Source organism: Eubalaena glacialis, chromosome 19 (genome assembly GCF_028564815.1).
Source record: "Eubalaena glacialis isolate mEubGla1 chromosome 19, mEubGla1.1.hap2.+ XY, whole genome shotgun sequence".
NCBI lineage: Eukaryota > Metazoa > Chordata > Mammalia > Artiodactyla > Balaenidae > Eubalaena > Eubalaena glacialis.
Window position 1 is genome coordinate 63,651,133 of NC_083734.1, and position 24,673 is coordinate 63,675,805.

General features: G+C 38.7%; 1 protein-coding gene across 7 annotated transcripts in view; it reads right to left on the reverse strand.

Annotated features, from left to right (window-relative positions):
* Positions 1 to 24,673, reverse strand: part of HELZ (helicase with zinc finger) — a 152,315-nt gene that overhangs the window by 51,697 nt on the left and 75,945 nt on the right. For all 7 annotated transcript variants that reach the window (XM_061175349.1, XM_061175347.1, XM_061175348.1 and 4 more), the window contains 7 exons: positions 22,122 to 22,300; positions 19,103 to 19,221; positions 17,802 to 17,947; positions 16,365 to 16,512; positions 12,316 to 12,499; positions 10,937 to 11,165; positions 4,435 to 4,639 (listed from right to left, as the gene is read on the reverse strand). In XM_061175349.1, coding sequence (XP_061031332.1) covers positions 4,435 to 4,639; positions 10,937 to 11,165; positions 12,316 to 12,499; positions 16,365 to 16,512; positions 17,802 to 17,947; positions 19,103 to 19,221; positions 22,122 to 22,300 — 1,210 coding nt within the window. The remainder of the gene's footprint in view (positions 1 to 4,434; positions 4,640 to 10,936; positions 11,166 to 12,315; positions 12,500 to 16,364; positions 16,513 to 17,801; positions 17,948 to 19,102; positions 19,222 to 22,121; positions 22,301 to 24,673) is intronic.

Sequence of the window (24,673 nt, forward strand, 5' to 3'; positions counted from 1 at the left end):
GCTCCCAGCTGACAGCCAGCAAGGAAACAGGGACCTCAGTCCTTACAACCACAAGGACTGGATTCTGCCAACAACCTGCATGACCTTAGAAGCAGAGTCTTCCCAGAGCCTCCAGATAAGAGCCCATTCGACCAATACCTGGATCCTGGCCTTGTGAGACCTGGAGCCAAGAAACCAACAAAAACCTGGACATCTGACTCAAAGAAATGTGAGATAATAAATGGGTGTCGTTTCAAGTCACTAGGTTTGTGCTAATTTGTTACAACAGCAATAGGAAACCAATACAAAGAATAACCACAGCCTGGATTGATCCTGCACTGTAAAGCTGGAAGCATGCCAGACAATATACACCAGCACTCTGGGTGCTGTGTGATAAACTAAGTGAAAAAGAAACTTGGAAAGGGAACATCTGCATCACAGTGCTGTTATGATGACTCTGTTGACGGAGCTGTTGCATATAAAGTATAAAAGGCCCTAAACACCTAGGACTTCATCTGTTTAGGTCATTATTGATTCCCTGAGCTTAGAACATCGCCTGGCTCGATGAATACTGTTGAACGAATGGGGGAAAAAAAGCAACTTGGGGCCTCTCACAAAAAGACAGTGGCATATCTGCAAGCGTAATCCAGCACCCTGTACGGTTCACTATGGGAAAACTCCTCTAGCATATGTAGACTTCACATGCAACTGCAGAGCAGTAAGTGTGCTTGGTCTACACAAAACATACAGTGTTTGGTAGCATATAACAAAACAACAATGCAGCAGTAAGCTAGAGCTAACTATGTAGAAAAGTCATTCCATAACGATAATTCCAAACTTCTGCTAATAAATCTCAGAAAGTATGTATACCTTTGGTAGAAAGCTTATAAGCAAATGTAGTTCACATCATCTGTTTTTTGAGGACCATTTTTTTTACTCAACCGTTTATTCATTCAAGTATTTATTTTTTCATTCACTCATTCTTTCATCATTTTCCATTTATTCATTCAACAAATGTTTATGAGGGCCCACGATATGTCCACCCCTGGCTGGGCACTGAGGCTACTGAGCCACATAAGTCTGACACGTCTTCTGATGTCTGGACACTGAGACACAACATAAGCAGCTAGAGACAGACAGTGAAGAACAATTCACAAACTAAAATCTATAAAACAATGCTATGGTCTTCTCAGAGGACCCATTTCTGAATATCATCTATCCTCTGAATAGTTTCTACACTATGTACAAATGAATCTGTCCCATCTTCGCAAAGTTTCTGAACACTGTTCCCAGCACGTGCCCAGCAGTAAGCAGACTGAAGACAAGCAAATTGTTTCCCTACGTGCTGATTCTGTAGGCGCCCGTGAAACAGATGCTTTCCTACAAATAAATGATGCCTGGAGAGTGGGGCAATGAGGCTTAGCTAGGACCACCTGCTCCTGGATCCCCTAATATCTGTACCTTTACTAACCCTTACCAGAGAACCTACATCGTAGTGAGGAGAGTAAAGCCATTCGATTGGTAAAGAGCTAGGGGTAGGCTTTGCTGCCACAGTCCTGAGGGAGCAGGTCCTGGAGCATGTTTAACCATCATCCAGCCTTCTGATGAGTCTGTCTACATTAAATCTTACTGGGATTTTAAGTCTTAGGCTAACATTAACCTTACTAGTTTTTAATATTTCTTATGCACAGAATTGCATTAAAAGTTAAACATTAAGGAAACTTGGGGGGAAATTATATGGCTTAGTATCCCGTTTTCAGAAACAGCATGCTTTTCTTGCAATGAAGTAAATTCCCCTTCATCAAAAGACTCTAGCATATGAAATAAAACATCTGGAATTTGTTTCAAAATTCTCCAGTGCGTATATGTGGTGGTGGAGTGGTGGGCTGACAGCTGAAACAAGATCAAGGATAAATTGATAGTTCATGAAGCTGGATGATGGGGAATTCATTATACTCATCTATTTATGTATATATTTGAAATTTTCTACAATAGAAAGTTGGAAAAATAGAAAGAAAAGACTCCAGTACAAATTCAATCCTCAAAACAATTTAATAGAAGTAAAATACAGTACTGGGGCGTGAAGGGAGAGATGATGACAAAAGTAACCTTTGGCTCACTATAACTTAGTTACCTAAAATTATTATTATTATATATGATATAAAGAACTTTAAATAACCAGGTATATAAACAATTGAGTGAACCTCTGTGTTAGTGACAGTGAAATAACAGATGATAGCTACTGGATCAGTGAAGAAAATTTCCCAAAAAGTTAAAAAGAAAAAATTGGGGAGATGGCTGCTATGGTCTTTAATTACACAGCCTTCCTATTGAAAGAAGAAAGCCCCACTACACTCTCCTGGATGCATCATAACCATTATTCACTTGTCAGATACTTACTGAGCACCCACTATGTGCAGAGTGGGGCTAGGCACTAGGGGCCATAAGAAGTATACAGAATAGGATTTTTGTCTTCGGGGAGTTTATAGTGTTGGAAAAGCAAGTGGATTCAACATATATTTTCTTTACCTTTAAAATAAAAACAAAAAGCAAATCACAGGATCTTGCTTAGGGTCAGTACACATTTGATATGATGGCTTGAATCTAGCTGCATCTATGGTACATTAATTGATGCTAACATTGATCAATTAAGTAAAAAGTTTATTGTAGTCACGGTATTTAAGAATGTGCAAAAGGTATAATGTCTCTGAAACATTTAAATAAAAAACAATAAAATGTAAAAGTCTCTAACTGGGTTCCCACTCTTCACCTACTTTAAGCTACTTGCTGTTCCCTGGGGAGCCTGCTCTCTCACAACTCTTGCTTTTCGTATGAGCTCTTTGTTAAGCTTCATTCGTTAATCTTAAAAATACTTCTAAGCACCTGTGATAAGCCAGATGTTGTTCTAGGCACAGAGGCTAGAGCAGCAAATAATACAGGCAAAAATCTCTGCCCTAAGGGAGCTTCTGTTCTAGTTTCTGACAGTCTCCCCAGTCTCCCACTCACTCCATCCACTCGGTGAAATTACCCTGAATCTCCACTGTGGTGGAGTGGTACTTCCTCTGACCGTTACCCTCCAACATCTGCCACAAGAAGACTGGGGCTAATTTGCTTCTCTACTACCTACCATAACGGCTGTCACATAGAAGAAACTTAACTATTTGATAAATAAGTTGATTATTAATTTATCAACAGTTTAAACTTTAGAAATCTAGAGGATTCAGTTATGCAAAATGCTTAATCTGCTTAATTCCAAGTCACTAAAGCATTATTGTGTATCAGGTCCATTTTTCTTAAACTCAGACAACAGTACATTAAAACAGAAAGCAGTTCTCGTCTCAGTTTAATATTTACTCAGCTAAAAAAGATCTTCAAGATATTAAACCAATAATTATTTCTTACACATTAAGCTTTACATTTTTAAAATGAAGCCCCAAACTGGCATACTCTCTTAATTCATGTCAAAAAGTTTAATATCATGCTGATGACTATAAATAATACACCCACAAACCAGAACAAATACTAAACATGCCACTCTCATAACTTTCTTTTCTAGATGTTAAGTGCAAGCATTTTTTTTTTTCAGGCAATCTAGCAAATAAACCAGCTGTTTCTGCCCAAAATAACTATGGTTCAAAAGTAGACATGGGGGCCTTGATTTCCCCCCATCCCATCCCAACGACTGGACTACTTCTTATACAACAAACACTGGTCAAAGTCAATTAAAGTTACCTTCAAGCAGTCAGCCAAATTTTCTCACTGTGTCAAAAACCACTTGAATTGGTCATCAACAAGAGGTTAGAACTATTTTCTTTATACAAATATTGCTATTATTATATTATTCCTTGTAAAAAAATGTGCTATAACAGCATGCTATATAATAGTCTAAAGAGCATACTTTTAATATGTGTGGCCGTCTTTTAAACTGCTTTGTTTTATTCACATCTTGCTAAAATAAGTCTATCAGTAGAGAGGACCGGGAGGTTATATTATACCAAGGGCACCAGACCTAATCAGGTACCTGAAAACTTTTTTTTTTTTTTTAAGATTTTTTTGATGTGGACCATTTTTAAAGTCTTTATTGAATTTGTTACAATATTGCTTCTGCTTTTTTATGTTTTGGTTTTTTTGGCTGCGAGGCATGTGGGATCTTAGCTCCCTGACCAGGGATCAAACCTGCACCCCCTGCATTGGAAGGTGAAGTCTTACCCATGGACCGCAGGGAAGTCCCCTTGAAAACTTTTTGAGGATGATTATGCCATTAAGCAGCATGGCTAAACACCACACTGTATTTTCACTTAATGTCCACACTGGACGAGTTCCTTGCAGAAACTGCTTGCCGTCAAATGTAACCTTCAATTCCAACACGTAAAGTAACCTGCAGCCCAAGAAAGCTCTGACGTCTCTGCACTGTTCTCTCTCTTTAACCTCTTCAATTTCACTGACAGGCTTTACCTTGGGGGGTGATTGCTGCAATCTGTTGGTATTTCCCGTGTGCTGCACTCTTAGAGCCCGGGGGATAAATTCAGGTGCCAGTGGATTCAACACATATGTCTTCTTTAGTTCTAAAGCCTCTAGCTGAGCTTTGATCTGTTCAAAAGTGATTCCATGTAGGCTATTATTTTCATGACACAGGGCAATAAACCGCTCCCAAAATTTCCTACAGAAAAGATTTAGAAGATCAGTTTATAATTTCAGTGGACGAGATCACAGAAATGACTAAAAGCAACTAAAGATAATTTCGAATTCCCCCACCCCAACCCCAAATCCTTAGGCCCAGTATTCATCTATGATTCAGGTATAATCTTCCCACCAGATCACAAGACTTCAGAAGTTTGGTTCTGAAACTACAGTCATGTCTAGTAAATGTGGAACATACAAATTCTGCTCTCCATTAATTCTGGCTGATCAATGAAAGTAACATGGTCAGTGCTCGACTATGCACACTAATTTGGAATGACGGATTTTGTTATCCACACAGTAAGCAAGGATTTCAAAATTGATAACTCATTTTATCAAAGATTTGTACTTCTAGGCATACTCACCATATACACATTTGTATGTATACATATATATATATTATATACATACAGACATACACACACACACACACACACACACAAATTTGAATTATGGGGCCAAAGTAGCCTGGTGCTGGGTGACTAAGAAAAGCCAATCCAGACATAAATCTGAACCACAAAGTAAATAATTCTCATAAGGAACTTAAGAAATAACCAGTTATTCCTATATTTTTCTTTTAATTAACTGACGCTTGTCACAGCAAAGCTCATAACATTAATTGACTAAGTTAAAAGAATTAAATTATGAAAAACACAGGAAGTTGGAATGCTAATTTTTGTTTTTTTAAATAAATTTATTTATTTATTTATTTTTGGCTGCACGGGGTCTTTGTTGCTGCTGCACGTGGGCTTTCTCTAGTTGCGGCGAGCAGGGGCTACTCTTCGTTGCGGTGTGCGGGCTTCTCACTGCAGTGGCTTCTCTTGCTGTGGAGCACGGGCTCTAGGCGCGCAGGCTTCAGTAGTTGCGGCACGCGGGCTCAGTAGCTGTGGCTCGCGGGCTCTAGAGCGCAGGCTCAGCAGCTGTGGAGCACAGGCTTGAGTAGTTGTGGCATGCGGGCTCAGTAGTTGTGGCTCACGGGCTCTAGAGCGCAGGCTTCAGTAGTTGTGGCGCACGGGCTTAGTTGCTCCGTGGCATGTGGGATCTTCCTGGACCAGGGCTCGAACCCGTGTCCCCTGCATTGGCAGGCGGATTCTTAACCACTGTGCCACCAGGGAAGCCCTGGAATGCTAATTTTAATGATGATTATTTATCTCCTAATCAAATTAATAAATACTAAAGGAGAAAAATACATTCAAAATTAATCCAGTTGTACACTGTTGTTCCTAAAGTTTTGAAAATTGATCTCCAAATATTAAAAATATTATATATTACAAAAGATAACATATAAAAAGTTTTAGGATTTTAAATGACTATTATAAATATGCATACCTATCTTTAGTATGAGGTTCAAATAATGTTTTATTATGCTATAAAAGATATGTGATATGGTTTCTTCCCAAGTTGGTATCCTTGTGTCCAGGTGGACAGCAGGTAATCAAGATGGCTTCAAGAAGCATAAATAAAAAGGTTTATATTATAAAAGTTAGTATATGAATGGGAATGGAGTTATTAATATATTCATAAAACTTTGCAGATTTTCATTTCAAACTATGTTTCTCTTACATATGCTTTCTACCATCTTTTCTAATTTTTTAAAGATGGGTTTAAGAAATGGGTCCAGAAAAAATTTCAGGCCTCCATGTCAACAATAGGAAAGGTAAAAATGCTATAAAATATTAAATACGTATCTCCAACAATAAGACATAAAGGCTAACAAGATACTCATTCAGCTACAGGAAGTGTGTGTTGCTAAGAAAAATGCACACTGAAAGCTGCCCTTTATTTTTATTCTTAAGAACCTTCCATAGGAATCAAGTTTTTTTTTTTCTCATAGTCTGACAGCTAAGGAAAGACTATCTTCAACTTAGCACTCAGGATCTAAAATCCAAAAACTTCCCTACCCTTTTGATAAAGAACCCCAAAATATTCAACTGTATTTATATTATCAATACAATTCTACTACATCCTGTATTAAAAAGGAAGTTTTTTTGGTCTAGTTGATAAAGTAACAATTTCATAGAGTGGCATTTCATATTCGTGTGAACTTCAAGACACAGCAAAATGAGGAGAGAATGGATTGACTTTACTACAGCCCAGTTTTTAATTTTAATTTATTATAACATATTTTCATTTCCAGCTTACATAACCAAAATGCTAGAACTTGCTCTATCTCAAGCTCCTTTTTAAGCTCCACACCCTGTCCCTACATGGCTCTTACTGACCTCAACTGCGCCGAAGTAACATCGAGTTAAGCAGAACCTTTAAGCCACCTCACACGTCACAGGGAGCTGGTAGCTTGGTGACAGTTTTCATCTGCAAGATCCCAGGGATCTCAAGGAAACAGCCTTCGAGTTAAAGGAACCGTTTCAGAAGTAACACTAAACACTTGCTATAAGCTAATCAAGTTCAACTAATTCCAAAAGCAACCTGGAATTTCCATCTTAAACCTCACTTGTCTTTTGATAGCCCCAGGGAATAGCAAAATGGTCAAGCACATGGATTCTAGAACTAGGCTGCCTGGGCTTCAGTCATGGCTCTGTCATTCAGCAGCCCTGTAACGTTGGGCAAGTTATTTAACCTCTCTTCATACCTCAGTTTCCTCATGTGTAAAACACGGCACCAACAGTGTTATTATTATTATTATTATTATACTTTATCACTAAGACTTTTATTTCTCACTTTTAAACTTTCAGAGAAATGTATTCTTTCCTTCAAAAATTCTTAAAGCCAAAAATATTCCTTTTTTCTCTCTTTGTGAAGGCTCTTTCAAAGACCATTTCACACTGTCCTTGAACTCAATTCTTTAATGAAATACTACACATGGCATTATGAGGCATTTCAGAACACATAACTGGAAGATCACTTGAGAATTTCAACAACACTCAGACTGAAGAATTCACCACTATGATTATTTAAAGGCTTCACCAATTCTCAGCGCCTCCCTAAAATGTTAACATGTTAATATTTTTTTCTAGTAATGTTGGTTAGAAAACCCAAGTGTGTCTCTACGTTGTGATGTAAGTGTTACTTTCAGAAGACAAAACCTTACTTTCAATCACCGCATGAACCCAAAGTCTGCTTTCATTTTCATGCTAACCTTGCTTCTAGGATCGCTGATAAAACATTGAAAAATCACTTGGTGTCCTCAGGTCATAGAGAGAGAGGGTGTGTGTGCACATACACACACCTCTACACGTGTGAAATAGGTTTATATCTCACTGAGCAGGTGGAATTCGCTAATGAAGAAATTCAGTTCAAAGGGAGATCTCTTCCAAACTCTCTGGTTTGGAAAAACGCATGAACACGCCCCGCCTCCCCCCCCACCCCCCCCCCCCCCCGCCATCACCTCTCCTCACTCAGTGTAGATTTATCCACGCACATGCCTCGCTTCCTCAGAAAGGCAGGGTAACCCAGTGAGGTCAATCTGACATCTGTTTGAGTGAGACACTTAGTAGCTATGTGGTCCTGGGCAGTAATTTAAACTCTACATCAGGCTGCCAATTTAAAATGCAAATAAAATACCCACATTACCGGGTTATTAGGATGAATGAACGAGGCAAATTGTACAAAGCACTTGACCTAGCACCTGGCAAAGAGAAAGCTGTCAATAAACAGCAGCTACTACATTAATATTTGTTTGTTTGGCGAGTGGGAGAAGGGAAAGTTCCCTCCGTTCACTTAGGGTTAACAGGAAAATTCTGCTTAAAAATCCTTCACAACAAAAAAGATTCTATAACTGGTTGCCTTCTAAACTGGTATAGTATACACAGTAATTATTCCTTGAAAACTTGATCAATATTTGGAAATATCATATTAGTTTTTTATAAATATCAAATGAGCAAGGGAGGGAGACATCCTGATTAACTCAAACTATTGATACAAAGAATTCACGCCTTCATTAGTATAGTACCTAAGAATCACATTATGTCCTCCAGGTTTACTTGTATTATGAGATTAATTTAATTTCTAATGAAATTGGAAAGAGTATAGCATAAATACCCATAGCCTCAACTATCAGCTCCTGGGTTAGAGCTGATTAAATTGTCCAAATAACACAGATTATCAGCATTCCCATTCAGCTATGGGTCACATGATTTTCTCTCCCTACACAATGTATTGACCTCTCTGAAAATATTTTACTTAGCTTATAAATTAATTTGAGGTCCTTGACACACTCCAGCTGAGTAGTAAGAAATAAGCAACCAGTAGACCTGGCTTCAAGTTAAAAATTAGCCCTGGATCATTCTGATAGCATGGCCTCAGGAAGAATCATTCACCTATTTGCTCTGAGAAAATAACGACTTATGTCAGAGAAGGGGGTGAAAAATGTTGATCTCATGTAGTTCACAGTATAATATACCTCTATGGAAAGGGGTAATGGTTTTAAAAAATATGCATGTTGGTAAATGTTTGGGGTTATTTATAAAGAATGTCCAAAAGTAATGTCACTCAAGACTACTGTTACACCTATTTATTCCCACAACAGTTTCTAGTTGCTTTTAATACATGCCAGCCTATTTTACATGTTTTAATCTAATAAAATTCTAATCAAACTGTATGTGTTCTCACATTTATCAAATAATAAATATAAACAAAAATGGTAAACTACCACAGCAATATTCTAACCAAATATATTTGCAATGAATAGGAAAGTAACTAAAGTGAACTTCTCAGGAGGGAAGCCAAATTAATAGACTTAGTTTTATTCATTGGTATCTTGGAATTAATATAGTTCCTTCCCCAACTTTTTGTCATTAGTGGCTAAAAATTAATGGAAATCTGTTTTTTAAATAAGAAATTAAAGATATTTTACAATAGAATTGTTTAGCTATATATAAACAAATCATGGACCATTCAAGTTTTATTTCCTTAAAAATAAAAGGTTATTCTTCAGAATGTAACCATAAATTAAACTCTACGTGATTCATTTGTTAATGGCTTTCCCCTACAAAGTATGTTCACTTCTTTTGGAATCTTAAACTCTAATGTATGCAGCTTATTCTTAAAGGTCCCAAATTGTCTCCTTTGCCATAGAATACTTTTTTCCTGCTGAGACAGGAAAACAGATAATAAAATGCTGCTATATCTACATTGCAACAGAAAACTTGGTTTAAACAGGCCACTTCCTAACAATTTTGTCTACTTTAACATATCACGAAGAAATAACTACCCAAGGCGTATTTGAGACCATCGGCACCTCTTTCTGCTTTTCTGAACTCACTCTGACAGGTACTAGAATACTTAAAAAATTTTAAGTAATCCCTCGTGTATTTCTTTCTTTTTCATAAAGAATATTCTAAATTTCTGTTCAACTGTTTTTTTGTAACATAGTTTTTCAACACTGCATAGGCCAAGTCTTACTGGCTTCATACAATTAAAATTCCTATTAACTAGTATAAATCATAAGTGTACAAAGAGAAATTTTTTATTTATGTTGATATTTTAACACTCCTTATGACTACAATCTAAGGAATACTAACAGTTCTTTCCAAAGACAAATAACAACCCTTTTTAACCCCCTAATTTTAAGATCCTCTGGATTAACCAGACACAAAGATTTGCATTGAGAAGCCTTGAGAGAAAATGAGAAGGAAACTCATCAAAAACGAGCTAAAACAATAATGAAGGAAAAAAGAGGGGAGTATGGGTATGAAATTCAGTCTCCACCAAAGATAACGCACACACACAAAACCACCTTCAGGACCCTGGCACTGGTCAGTCCCTTGTCCCGGAGCACTCTTAGCCCAGGAGCCTGCGTAGCTCAAACCCTCAACTCCAGAGTCAGCTTCTCAGCGAGGCCTTCTCTGACCACACACACCATGTGAGACCACAAACCGCCCACCCTACCCCATCACTTCTAATGCCCCTTGATGTTCTATTTCTTTTCCATCGAACTTACCACATAAAATACTACAAAGTGTTTTTATTTTGCTTACTGTCGTCAGTCTTCCTCTCCTCCCCAATAAAATGTTAAGCCCCACAAAGGCAGAGATTTTTGTCTGTTTTGTTCACTGGTGTATCCTCAGTGGCTAGAAGAGTACTTAGAACACAGTAGGCACTCAGGAAACATCTTATGAATGATGACTGATTCAATGAACACACAATTTTATATACATAATGAATAGGCTCAAAGCAATATATTTTTGTGTTCCCACTGGGTATTAGTTAAGACTAAACTTGATTTTAATTAGCCAGGAGGTCATATAAATATGTGCATAGGGATGCAAATTACTCTACATTTCCCCCTTTAATGTCTCAAACCCTAACACGTAATTACCTGCATCTCCCAATAGAGCACAGAGCGACGGGATCGCCCACCACGGCAACCAGGGACTGTGCCCTCGTGATGGCAGTATTGAGAAGCTTATAGTTAGACAAAAAACCGTAATCTAGGTCCTCTGTGGAATCTTCCAGCAGTTGCTCTTTCTTTTTAATTGGTGTCTGTTTATGTTTACAAGTATGTCTTGTACGTACTGTGCTAAGAAACAAAACTCTGAATTGCTTTCCTGTAAAACAAAAGAAAATTAAAAATAAAAGAGGACTGTTATTCTGAACCACTGATATAACAAAAGCATTTCATTTTTTAAATGTTATTGCTAAATAAGAGGTGTTGATGAGAATGTGGAGACACTGGAACTCTTGTTCACTGTAGGTGGAAATATAAAATAGTATGTAAAACACTATAGAAAATAGCATGGCAGTTCTTCAAAAAATTAAACATAGAACTAACATATGATGCAGCAACTCTACTTCTGGAAATACACCCAAAAGAACTGATTCCATAAGGAAGCCTAGAGAGAGACTAGTTTGTACATGTTCTTTCTTACATCGACACATCTCTTCCCTCATTCTATGACAAGTCTCCACAGATGCGAATACAGTTCTAGCGTCAATTCTTAGTTCTCTCTTCTCCAGGCCAAACAATCCTAGTTCTTTCAACCATTTCTGACTCCACAGGGCAGTTTCTAGACCACTAACTATGCTGGGTCGTCTTTGGACGCTTCCTAGTTTATTAGTAATATTCTTTCTAAAATGCACACCCAAATTCTGCGTGATCTGAATGCATGGTATACTGGAGTTATTTTTTTCTCCCATGATCTAGAAACTGTATTACTCTCATCATTGTATATTGCCATGAAACCTCAGATTGTACTGGGCTTTTCTGGCACTCACATTATAGTGTTGCTTCACTGACTTAAATGCACAAATTTCATAGCAACTAATTACATGAAAATTTAAAAGAGTTGCTTTATTCACTTAGGAAAATCTAGATGAAGAACAAGCTATGCCTTTAAAAATTTGCTTGACAGGTACAAGTTTTTAAAAATCTTTATAAACAAATTCGTTCTCAGATACATTATAACAACAATAGGTGTTGTATGCTACTGCGATTGCAGCTATAGCATACAGACATTTGCAGTTACAGTCATGGAGGAAGTCCATTTGTTGATACTTCTTTTATTTGGATATAGAAATTTAACAAACATGTAAATGAGCTCGACCTTGAATTGCCAAATTTGGCATTAAAGAACTTGGTATGAAATGAATACATAATTGCTTGTCCAGAAAAGAGATCTTGAAAACTAAAAATCAAATGTGCACACACTTCAAGATCTAACCATTTGAATAACTTAATTCATTTCCATTAATAGTTACCTTGAACATTTAGCACCCTTTCGACGTTAACATCAGATAATCTCTTTTTTCGAAGTTCAGCGCGTATCCTGAACACCTGGTCGGCATACGGAGTCACCACACCAATACTGCCGTCATCTAACTTCCCCCACGCTACTGGCCACTTCCTTCTTAACTCTTCCACACGTTCCACCACTTCAAAGACCTTTAAACAAACGTACACGTATACATATTAAAGTTATACAAGTGCTTGGAGAAAAGAATATGGTAACTGAAATCGATGGGCAAAGGATTCCATTTTGGCAAATGTCGTTTTAAAACCACCTCGAACCAGGAATAACGCTTTGCTGGTGTGAACACATTTTTGTTTACATTTCAAGCAGTAAATCTCTACAACAGTGCACCCAGTGAAAACGTGAAAATCGGAGACGATGTAACTGGCCATTGGCCCCACCCCTCACCTGGCCCCCCTTCTCGAATGGGGACAGGTTCGGGTTCCTGTTTAGAGAGAGGCGTGTGGGACCGGCAACCCCACGTTCCCGGTATTTCTCAGTCCACTCTGTAGCTCAGGCCGATGAAACCCATTAGGAGAGCCCTAGAGTCAGCGCCGCCAACATCTCAGCAGTGCGAGGGCTACCCTTCCTCCTCTCCCCGTGGATATGAGTAAACAGAACAGCCAACAGCTGGCAGCAAACCGCAGCTGGGACTGGGGCAAATCTGGACCTCAGGGCAGACTTTCAGAGTTCACTGCCTTCTCATGGTACAACTCCGCCCAAGCCCTGTCATTACCCTTGCAATGAAGTAAGCCCATATTTTACCATCTGGATTTTCTGGACCCCACTTAGTGCATTAGAGTAGAACTTTTAGTGTAGTTTAATCTACTTTAATTCAATGAATTCATCAAACAAATAGTGTCGATGCTTGGCACAGTAGGGGACAAAATGATTACTAAAACACGCTCCTTGCCTGTGAAGAGATGACTGTATATTTAGAAAATAGATTCCTAATTTAAAATACGTATTATAAGGTAAGCTCAATAGAGGGTCAGGCAAGAGTCCAGGGGCAGAGAGAGGAAGGAGAAATTTTTTAATGTCTTTTAAATACATTATTTATTTACTATTCGTTAGTAATAGCTACTTAAATTTATAATAGTAAATATACAAAAATTTGATAGTTTTATTCCTTTTAAGAACTTGAGGATTAACGGCCAGGATGCAGTTCCCACTTCCACGTGTAAATTCAATGAATGACAGAGGAATAGACTCTAGTCATCCTGTTGTTATAATGAAATAACAGCAAGTGAAACAACTACCCGGACTGTCCAAGGATTCTGATGAACCAACTGGATTGAAAACACGGTGCTGTCGTCCATAAGGAACAAGCAACACGTAACCGTTCCTCCACTTCGTCCCTCTGTTACCCCTTATATCGCAGGCAACATAAAACCGTAGTCAAAATACACAGACTTGGAATGGTATGAGGAGCTTGGGGAAACCTCTCTCCCAGATAGACATCTATGAAGCTGGTCAAGACCAACAGATAATCATTCAAAGTCTCTGGAGATTGATCAAAGAGCTTCCAAGAAATTGAGAAGCATTGTTTCAACAAAATCTACAGAAAGTCGGTAAGAAGAGTGGAAGGCTGGGACTGCCCCCCTTCTCCCACGGCCCTGTCTTACAGGACTGTTTCAGCAGCCGAGGGGCAGTTCCCACCTGCTCCAGCTCCCTGGGGTGAAAGAGCTACTCCAGGCGGTTACAGCAGTGGATGAACATCAGATCTTGTTTTCCCCAGCAATGTGCGGCAGGAGGCCTACGAGCAGTTAGCAGCAATTGGGTGGTACCTATTCCCCTACCCCCATCTCCTGCTACATAGGGAGGATCTGAGTGGGATAGTGGGTGAAGCAAGCAGTCTCCTTTGCTCGTACAGGATGCATTACAGGAGAGCTGATCCAGCAGGCTTGGCAGCCAAGTGACAGTTGCCATCTCCCCCAGCTTCCGAGGACAGAAGACTCATTCTGTGGACTCATGCCGCCAATGAACACCAGCAGATCCCAACCTCCCAAGCTCTGGGCTGCAGAGGATCCACTCTCGGTGGTACAGCAGCTGGATGGTGGCCCCTGGATGGCAACACAGATTCTACACACATATACAAAACTCACAGAGCTCCTTCCACAGGGGTAAGAGACAGCCAGTGAAGAACACGTTCCACATCCCCCCATCCCAACTGCTCCGTAAGTCCTGCCTAGGAGAGGGTCCGAGTAAACTTCGCAAACGGCAACCTCTGTCCCTGCCAAGGGGCCCAACTTCAGTTGGATTACACTGTGGAATAATTTATGCCCCAGGGAGATGAAAAGTAAAATAACAGAAATGAAAAATTCACTAGAGGGCCTCAACAACAGACATGAGCTGGCAGAAAAACAAACTGGGAAACACAAAAATATTTAGAGATTACGCAACCTGAAGAACAGAGGGAAAATAAAAAGGACAAAGCCTCAGAGAAACACGGAGCACCATTGAGCTCAGCAACATACACACAACGGGAGAAGAAGAGACAGAAAGGAGCGGGAAATTCAAAGAAATAACGGCTAAAACTTTTCCAAATTTGATGAAAAACTTTAATCAACACTGAAGTTCATCAGTGAACTTCAAGCAAGGTAAATGCAAGGAGATGCACACCGGACACATCATAGTCAACATGGCAGAAGTCACAGCCAAAGACAAAATCTGGATTAACAGCAACACAAACACACAACCCATCACTTACAAAGAACGCCAGTAAGATTAACAGACGACTGCTCGCCAGAAACAATGAGGGCAATAAAGCAGCAGGAAAGCATATTTCAGTGTGCTGAAAGAAGTAACTCAAACAATAATCTAATATCCAGCAAAACTACTTTTTAAAAATGAAGGCAAAATAAAGACATTCCCAGAAAAAACAAAAACTGAAAGAATTCTTTACTAGCAGACCTGCCCTAAAAGAAACACTAAAAGAAATTCATCAGGCTGAAAGCAAGTGACACCAGACAGTAATTTGAATCCACACAAACAAAGCATACTACTAAAGGTAATTACATGGTTAATTATAAAAGACAGTATAATAGTATATTTATTCTCCTTTCTCTTCTTAACTGATTTTCCAGCCAGCAGTTTCCAACCTGAGTGCAAAAGTAATAAAGGAAACCCTAGAGTTATCTGTCAATATTTCAAACAGGTAAGAAAAGTTTACCTTTTCCTAAAATTAATTGGCACAGACTAATTAAAATGTCAAGTTTCTTTACTTTTGGCTAGGATTTTATCAAGTGGGTGCTGTCAATTTTCTTGTACTGACTTCTAACTACAGGCCTCTGACCAATTTTTTAATGGAAAGATGAATTACTATTACCTAATAAATGGCATTTTTTTTGGTAAATAAAATGAGTAAAGCACGGGACTCAAGGGAAGAAAGGGAGATGGAGATCAAAGATCAAGAATCATTCTTCTAATGACCAACTATGCACACATCCTCCCCTGGGTTTCCTGAAGTCCAGAACTCCACTCCCTTGTGACAGCCAGAACCAAACCTCAGGTTCTCTGGCCTGCTGGCCCCTAAAGACATCACAGGTTTTTGTCTGCTACCTGATCTGACCCCTCATACTTCCCACATTTTCTCTGAACTTAAAAAGTCAGAAACTGTAAGAGAACCACACAAGTTGCAGCACATAATGGGTTAGCTCCATCATCATCTGGGTCTGTGCGACCCCCTGGAGCACAGGATTCCACAATTCAAGTCTTCCTCACTGGAGTGTGCGCTATAAAATGTCACCACAGTCCATTTTAGACGGCTTCTTTTAAATGAAGTTCTGTATTTTGGCATAAGACAAAATGTAAATCAAAGTTTTTGTTTCCCATGGCAGAGTCATCTTAACAAATCAATGTTACACAAGAAAGAATAAACTTCCATACTATTTTCATGTAAATGAAAGTCTACACACAATAAAATATCAACCCAAAATTTTAAATAAACGCTTAATAAGACCAGACTATATATATGACTGCAAAAATGTCAACAATTTGCAAAAAGGACTAAGGTACCTCTGCATTATTATAAAAAGCTGTGCTATTTTTCTCTTGTACATCTTCCCCTCGTGCTGTAAAAAAGGTTAATGGGTAGAAATCCTTGTGTGCTGGCTGCTTTCCACTGGCCATCAGTTTGCCCTCATAGAAGAGCTCAGAGGTGTAACTGCAGAAAAAGACCGAAATAAATAAATAAATAAAAAGTAATCTATCATCAAAATTAATTTTACCCATAAGAAAAAATTACCAGTCAAATCTCACGTTGCTTTATGCCCATGATTAATTTTAATCCAAACATCTAATACCCATGATGCCAAGATTTTCACCAAAATTAGCCACAGCAATGAGAACACAGTGGGCTCCTGGTATACCACTGATAAAACGAATTGATCTGGGGAAGGCATGAAGCCAGAACATAGAAAGAAAAGGAAGAAATGACGACAGTTCAGTACTAGATGAAACTCTTGTTTCATGAGGAAATTTGCTAGCTGTTATGGTTTTCTATACTAAAAATTTTTAAATGTATATTTTTATTTACGTGGATCATATACTTATGCAATCACAAAGACCTATAGACACTGAAACAATACACACAATTGAAGGGTATTCCAGTCTTCAACTGTAAAATGAATACTCTTTACTAATGAAGATACTACGTAGTACTCGATTCATCACTGACTGCAGCAAATGACTGGCAACAATAAAAGAGGAATCACACTTCGAGATATTGATAAAAGCCATATTTAAATCTAAACTTTTTTATATCTCTCCTACTGCTTTCAGAGAAACCTAAAAATTATTTTCACATGACCGCCATAATCAATATTATTAAATTATACTAAACTTGAAAAAATCCTAAGTTTTTGGTGGTGACAGTGACAGGAACGCAGCACCAAGGGGCTTCCCAGGGTGCTGGGAACATTCTGTTTTTTGGTCTGGATGCCGGTTGAGGGGTACGTTTGGTTTGTGACTATTCACTGGGCTACCACTTATGATACTTGTATAGATGCATACTATATTTAATAGAGACCTTTTAAAACTTTATTACTAAGTTTCATGGTTTTCTTTCCTTCCTCCCTCCCATCCTTCCTTTCTTTTAAAAATAGACTCCTTGTATAACACAGCCAGACACACATACGCAAACCATTATGTGGCTTGTCAACATATTTGTTTATTACATCATGTAGTTTTACATATACATTATATATTTAGTCACAGAAAAATATGTTTATAGCTAGTAGAACCTAAAGTTTTTCTTTCCAGAACTGCCCTACTATAAAAAATTACAGCTGACTTTTGAAGTGTACTTTTACAGACATTAAATTAAACATAATTTGCAACACTAGGGACACCATGTAACTCCGCTGGGAATAATCTGTCCCTAGGAACAGTGCTGTTTTGAGTCCCCTTCCACCGGACCACACAAAGTGTGACAGAGGGGCAGTTCACACCTACTTGATGATAGCTTCGTGGGAGCGGTAGTTCTCACACAGGAGGATCCTGCAGGGAAACTCGGCAGGGTAATGCTCATAGAGCCGGTCAAGCAATGAAACGTGAAGGTTTCTCTCCCTGGCAAACTCACTGTAAACAAAAGGGCTGAGCTGTAACAGAGAGACACATGGAGAGAATTTAACTAAATATACAAGTAGTATTTTTTTTTTTTAACATACTTTAAAAAATATCCACCATGCTGAAACTTCTGATGTACTAAACCTCAACATGCTGAATGCTGGAATAAGCAAAGTCAAAAATATTTTCTAGGAACAATTTTACTACTATAAAGAATGAGGCTAAATCTTCTAACTTTTCGTTTCAGCATGCCAACACTAACCTAGAGTTTCTACACGTAGGTTAATAAAGGACTCTTCCAACTTAATAATAAATAGCTACTACCTTAGTAATTTTAGGGATGCAACCCACTGCATCACTGGGGGAATCAATCAACTGTCTCACTAAAATTAAGCAACTATTTTAAACAGTGAGCTAGCAGGATACACCGCCTATGACTAAAACACTTATTTTTAATAATTAGCAAAAAAGCCATCTTTATCTCGTAAAGTGTAAGGAGCCATCCTTGATTATAACTTTGACGCTAAGAACAAAATTAAACTTCTGGCAAAGAAACAAAAACAGAACTTGTCCCTCTACCTCCAACTCTTTCCTAAATGGACAGCTACAACACTGTGTAGGTTCAACCTCAACCAACTGTGACAAAAGAGAAAGAACCTCAGACTGAAACTTTGCAAAATTGACATTTTAATAGAAAAACTGTAATTTTCTTTCATACGTCGGTATTAAGATCAGACAAGTTCTTTGAGATTTTGGCTACTATTTTTAATTAAGCACTTTGTTTCCCATGATAATGAAAAATTAACCCTTCAGGAAAACAAATGTTGGGGACAGGAGCTGGGGAATCGTAAGAAGGATAATTGAAATTTATTTGATAAAGAAAAGTAAGAATCAAATATTCATACTACAGAGAACGGAACTTCAAATTAATAAACATGGCAATTAGGACACGGATAGACTCATTCATTCCACTCTCTACCCAAAGAAGGAAAACAAGTGGGGCGGGGGGGGTGGGTAGCAATTTTCCTTCAGAAACACCAACATCTTCTACTATTAGTACAGAAATATTTAAAGTACTTAGACTGACATGCATGGCACAATTTCATAGTCTGTTTTAGAAAACAAAATATTAAACATCAAAATATAACAGAAGTTTCTTTCAACATGGTGACTCAGAGGGCACTCACCTGCATGTGGTCACCAGCCAGGACAACCCGGGTGTCCTTAGTTGCTAATGCTAGGGGCATGATGGTTTCACACTCCATGGCCTGGGCAGCCTCATCTAATAGAACGTGCGTAAAAAACCCTGCGAAGTACAGTGTAAACACAGGACCGCATATTACAGCAGTGATAAAGGCAGGAGTGGTGTCTTTCTTTTCTGTTAAGGAAAGAGTTTAGTGTCCTGATTTAAGAGCTGTGAGTACTTTTAATGCCAGTCCTCAATTTAGAAGATCATATATTTAAATCATTATTTAAAAAACAGAAGTTGAAAGGAATAACTATTTTACTCAACAATAGATATGTAAATGGCATCTGGTACTAATGGCCCCAAGACTAACAGTTAAATCAGGACACATAAAAAAGACTTTAAAAGTACAAGATAGCAGCTTTTCACCACAAAGAAAAGCTGGCAACAAAACAGTGATAGGCCCAAAATCCTTTCACTATTTATTTGCTAAAACACCAAAAATAAAACAATGGTAGTTTATAAGTAACTTTAGCTTAAACACACACATTCGACATTAAAGTAAAGAAAATCATACCCAAAATCTAATATAAAGGAGAACGTGATAATCTAACTTTGACCAAAAACAAAGGTTATCTGTTAGCCAATTCACTATTTTGATTATTTACGTTTATTGTGTGTGTGTGTGTGTGTGTGTGCGCGTCTGCGTGTGCGTGTGTGCGTACAGATTATACACAATTTTTTAGCCTAAGACCCTATCCTGGCTGTAAAAATATCACCAGCCTGAAAAAGAAAAAAACAGAAGTGACACAACAAGTACCCCCCCAGATGCAAACAGCCACGTCTCGGTCACTGCTGCCACTCACACTGAGGCACAGGAACCTGGGTACAGAAAGGAGGAAAAGCCTCTTTGCCCCTAAAAGAGGAGACAGAAGAAAAATCTCCTTGTTGTCTCAATGTGTAGAAGTAAATGTTGCCCCCTATGGCTAGCTCACTGAGGTAGGGAGAGGGGGGCCCTGTTTTTACTAGCACAGCAAAGAACACAAAGTAGCTTCTCAACAGAATGACAAGTTGTAACTCTCTAGATTAATTAGCCTCCTGTGAGTTGGCCCAAGAACCTAACCTCTATTTCTATGAATAGCAACAAGTTCCAAACAACCTGTTTATACAACTTCCTAATGCCACTTGCTTCTAGGCTGGGAACTTTCTAAACCTTACTGACTGGCAGTAATAACCACCACCACCATCACCACCATCCTCACGGTCCATTCAAACAAATGGCTATGTTGACAGTACAAGTATCAATAACTGTTGTCTATTTAATGACAGTGGCCCAAGCATGATTTGGACACATGCATTTTTCTCCCTGTTGAGGAGAATTTGTGCTTTTTGTTCTACAACACTAATTAAGGAAGATGACTATACAATTATAGGATCAAATTGGAAAAAACTGAGACTAGTGAAAAAAATCTACTGTTTTCATTAGATAACATTTTAATTAAATAGATCTAGGCTTAAATCAGGAACTGAATAAATCATGAAATTGTTATACTGTTGCTTAAGCTAGTAAAAGAAACCTGAATTAGTCAAACTGATTTAGCCTGAGCCTTGGTTGTCTTAGCTGTAAAATAACCCTCCACAGAGTTGATATGAGAATTAAAGTATAAACAATGCCTAAAACAAAGCAGCTAGTTGACTTCCAATAAATGTTCTACACTCTTGCTCTTCGAAGCCATTCTTTACTCTTCCTCAAAACTATACTGTTTAAGAGGCTTGGGTATTTTAATTTACGTGGCAAATATGCAGAGTATAATCATGAAGTAATGAGACTGATTGTTAAATAAACATACCAAAATTTACATTGCAAATAAGTGTTGTTCCATCAAAGAAGTCAGTTGAGAGGAAATATAACTCATTCCAATGGATGCAGCCACTGTTCAAAACATTTTTGAAACTCTGCTTTTGTAACTGCCCTCACCAGCCAGCTATGAGCTGCGTGCACAAGAAAAATAAGTCTCATTACATGAGAGGCACGTCTCTCTCTCTTTTTTTTTTCAACCCCTAATGGTATTGCTCAGTTTGATAACCTACCGTATTTACCAGACATGTCTCAGAAAGATTTTGAAGCTTTTCTAAAATTAACTCTACCCTCAAAAAAGAAAGTTTGGCCACTGTTCATTCTTTAAGATAAACAGAGGTTTATCAAGGGCCTCCAGGTGTCTATACCCTGGGCCAAGGGCCAGGAATACAAGGTGAAGAGAACCATCTCTACCTTCCAGAGACTTAAAAGAATTTGTCACTGGCTCTGAAAGCAATTCCAAAAGGAGAGAGCAAAAAAGCGTTGACCAATGTCAACAATTATAATACAGCGGTAATAAATGAATATTCTTCCAAAGCAACTAACTTAAAGTGATACCACATTTTGATGGTTAAGTTCTGCCATATTTATCAGAACTTCTTGTCACCATCTGTCTGTACTTTGTATAATATTAGTTTGATTTTACATAGTTCCTGTACTTAAATAATCTTAATAGTATGTTATAAAAAAACCTATCATGATTGTTGTCTCTACACTGTATTAACGGAAAACTATTTTAAAATTAAAAACTTGAGAAAATTGTAAAAAAACCAACACTGTCCAAATTTGAATTTTTCACATGATCAATAATAGTAAGTAAATACCATCTGATCAATTAGAGAACAAATAGAGTAGCAGTCACTAAAATGTCTAAACTAGGGGTTGATAATTTTTGTGTGTGTGAAGGGCCAAACAGTACACATTTCAGGTTTTTCTGGCCATACAATCTCTGTTGCAACTACTCAACTCAGCTGCTGTAGCACAAAAGAATCCATAGAAAATATAGGTAAATAAATGGGCATGATTGTGTTCCATCCAACAAAACTTGATTTACCAAAAACAGACAGTAGGCCAGATACGGCCCACAGGCCAACCCCTGATCTAAACTGAATGCAGAGCCCTGTGCATTCAGACACCCTTTCTGTGTCTTGAGTCAGCATACCAGGTTCAAGGTCCAACTGACAGAGGTACTGGGAAGTATTCAACGTAACAACCACCACTCGGTGTTTAAGAATATCTTCTTTCTGTGGCATCTGAAAGGTGGAATGTGCGCTTGAGATCAAACAGTACTGATGCACAACTGGGTGGACAGTCTTCACCCAGCGATTTCTGAAATACACCCTATAAAAGAAGATAACATTTCCTATTTATACTTATTAACATCTTACCAGTATCTGATTATCAAATATTGACATTATGATGTTAAGACTACAATACCTGGAAATTAACAAATAAGTCTGGTAACTGTTAACACTCTGCTGGATTAGAATTTAACATACAACTGTAACTCCCCTCCACCAAAAAAATGAATCAAGCAGAAAGTATATACACTATGATAAGATAAATATCTAATTATTTTTAAGTGTTCAGAATAATCTTACAACAGAATGACACACAGAGTTTCATAAGCATTAGTTTTTTTACTTCAAAACATTCCCATTTGGGAATTACTTTTTTTTCGTAGAATATTCTTACAAAAATATACTTATATTTTAATTATCTATGCTAATAAAATACAGTGAATTGCATACTTACAAGAGAAATTTAAAAGTTACTTGCATTTCACTTTAGAATATATTCTTATACCTATATTTAAATAGACCTCTATCTAAAGTTCTGGAAATTTAAAAATAAATTTAAATTTTGGACCATCAGAAAATCTTAAGAAAGAGCATCTCTTCTATTAATTGCAAAAGAAAAACAGAAACGGGACTCATACAACAGATTACTAAGATGGTACAGAACCAACTCATCCGTCCGCCCACCCACCTCCCCCCATCCCTAACCCCCCCCCCCATCGCAAAGATCTGCTGGGAATCTACTATGGTCCAGAACAGAGGCAAGTCACACGGCTTGCAAACTTTCATAAAGACTTTGGATTTATTCTGATTTTAATGGAAAGCCATCAGAGAGTTGGAACAGGGCACATGTCATGAGACATGCCTTACGTTGTTAAAGGACCCCTCTGTTTCTTTGGACGGAATACACAGTTTTGGAGGCAGGAAGAGCGCTGGACAGTGGTGTGTGGTAAATGCTGAACAATCAGCCTTCGGGGGGGTGGGGAGGGGTGACCTGATCGGCAGTGTTTGCTGGTTTCTGGGGTATAAAACCTACTATCATGGCCAATTTCACATGAACTTGGGAAGACGTGCACATGATTGGCTCTCACAAACCAGTACCAGCTGCTCCAGCACACCAGGGACTGGCAGAGAGGCAGGGGGAGGGGGCAATAGCAAGGAGACCCATGAGGAGGCCGCTGTAAGGATCCGGACAAGAAAAGATGACAGCTTGAACCAGGGTGGTAACAGTAGAGATGTGAAAATGGTGACAGCTTGAACCAGGGTGGTAACAGTAGAGATGTGAAAGTGGTGACAGCTTGAACCAGGGTGGTAACAGTAGAGATGTGAAAGTGGTGACAGCTTGAACCAGGGTGGTAACAGTAGAGATGTGAAAATGGTGACAGCTTGAACCAGGGTGGTAACAGTAGAGATGTGAAAATGGTGACAGCTTGAACCAGGGTGGTAACAGTAGAGATGTGAAAGTGGTGACAGCTTGAACCAGGGTGGTAACAGTAGAGATGTGAAAGTTGGTGACAGCTTGAACCAGGGTGGTAACAGTAGAGATGTGAAAATGGTGACAGCTTGAACCAGGGTGGTAACAGTAGAGATGTGAAAATGGTGACAGCTTGAACCAGGGTGGTAACAGTAGAGATGTGAAAATGGTGACAGCTTGAACCAGGGTGGTAACAGTAGAGATGTGAAAATGGTGACAGCTTGAACCAGGGTGGTAACAGTAGAGATGTGAAAATGGTGACAGCTTGAACCAGGGTGGTAACAGTAGAGACGTGAAAGTGGTGACAGCTTGAACCAGGGTGGTAACAGTAGAGACGTGAAAATGGTGACAGCTTGAACCAGGGTGGTAACAGTAGAGACGTGAAAGTGGTGACAGCTTGAACCAGGGTGGTAACAGTAGAGACGTGAAAGTGGTGACAGCTTGAACCAGGGTGGTAACAGTAGAGACGTGAAAGTGGTGACAGCTTGAACCAGGGTGGTAACAGTAGAGACGTGAAAGTGGTGACAGCTTGAACCAGGGTGGTAACAGTAGAGACGTGAAAATGGTGACAGCTTGAACCAGGGTGGTAACAGTAGAGACGTGAAAATGGTGACAGCTTGAACCAGGGTGGTAACAGTAGAGACGTGAAAATGGTGACAGCTTGAACCAGGGTGGTAACAGTAGAGATGTGAAAGTGGTGACAGCTTGAACCAGGGTGGTAACAGTAGAGATGTGAAAGTGGTGACAGCTTGAACCAGGGTGGTAACAGTAGAGATGTGAAAATGGTGACAGCTTGAACCAGGGTGGTAACAGTAGAGATGTGAAAATGGTGACAGCTTGAACCAGGGTGGTAACAGTAGAGATGTGAAAGTGGTGACAGCTTGAACCAGGGTGGTAACAGTAGAGATGTGAAAATGGTGACAGCTTGAACCAGGGTGGTAA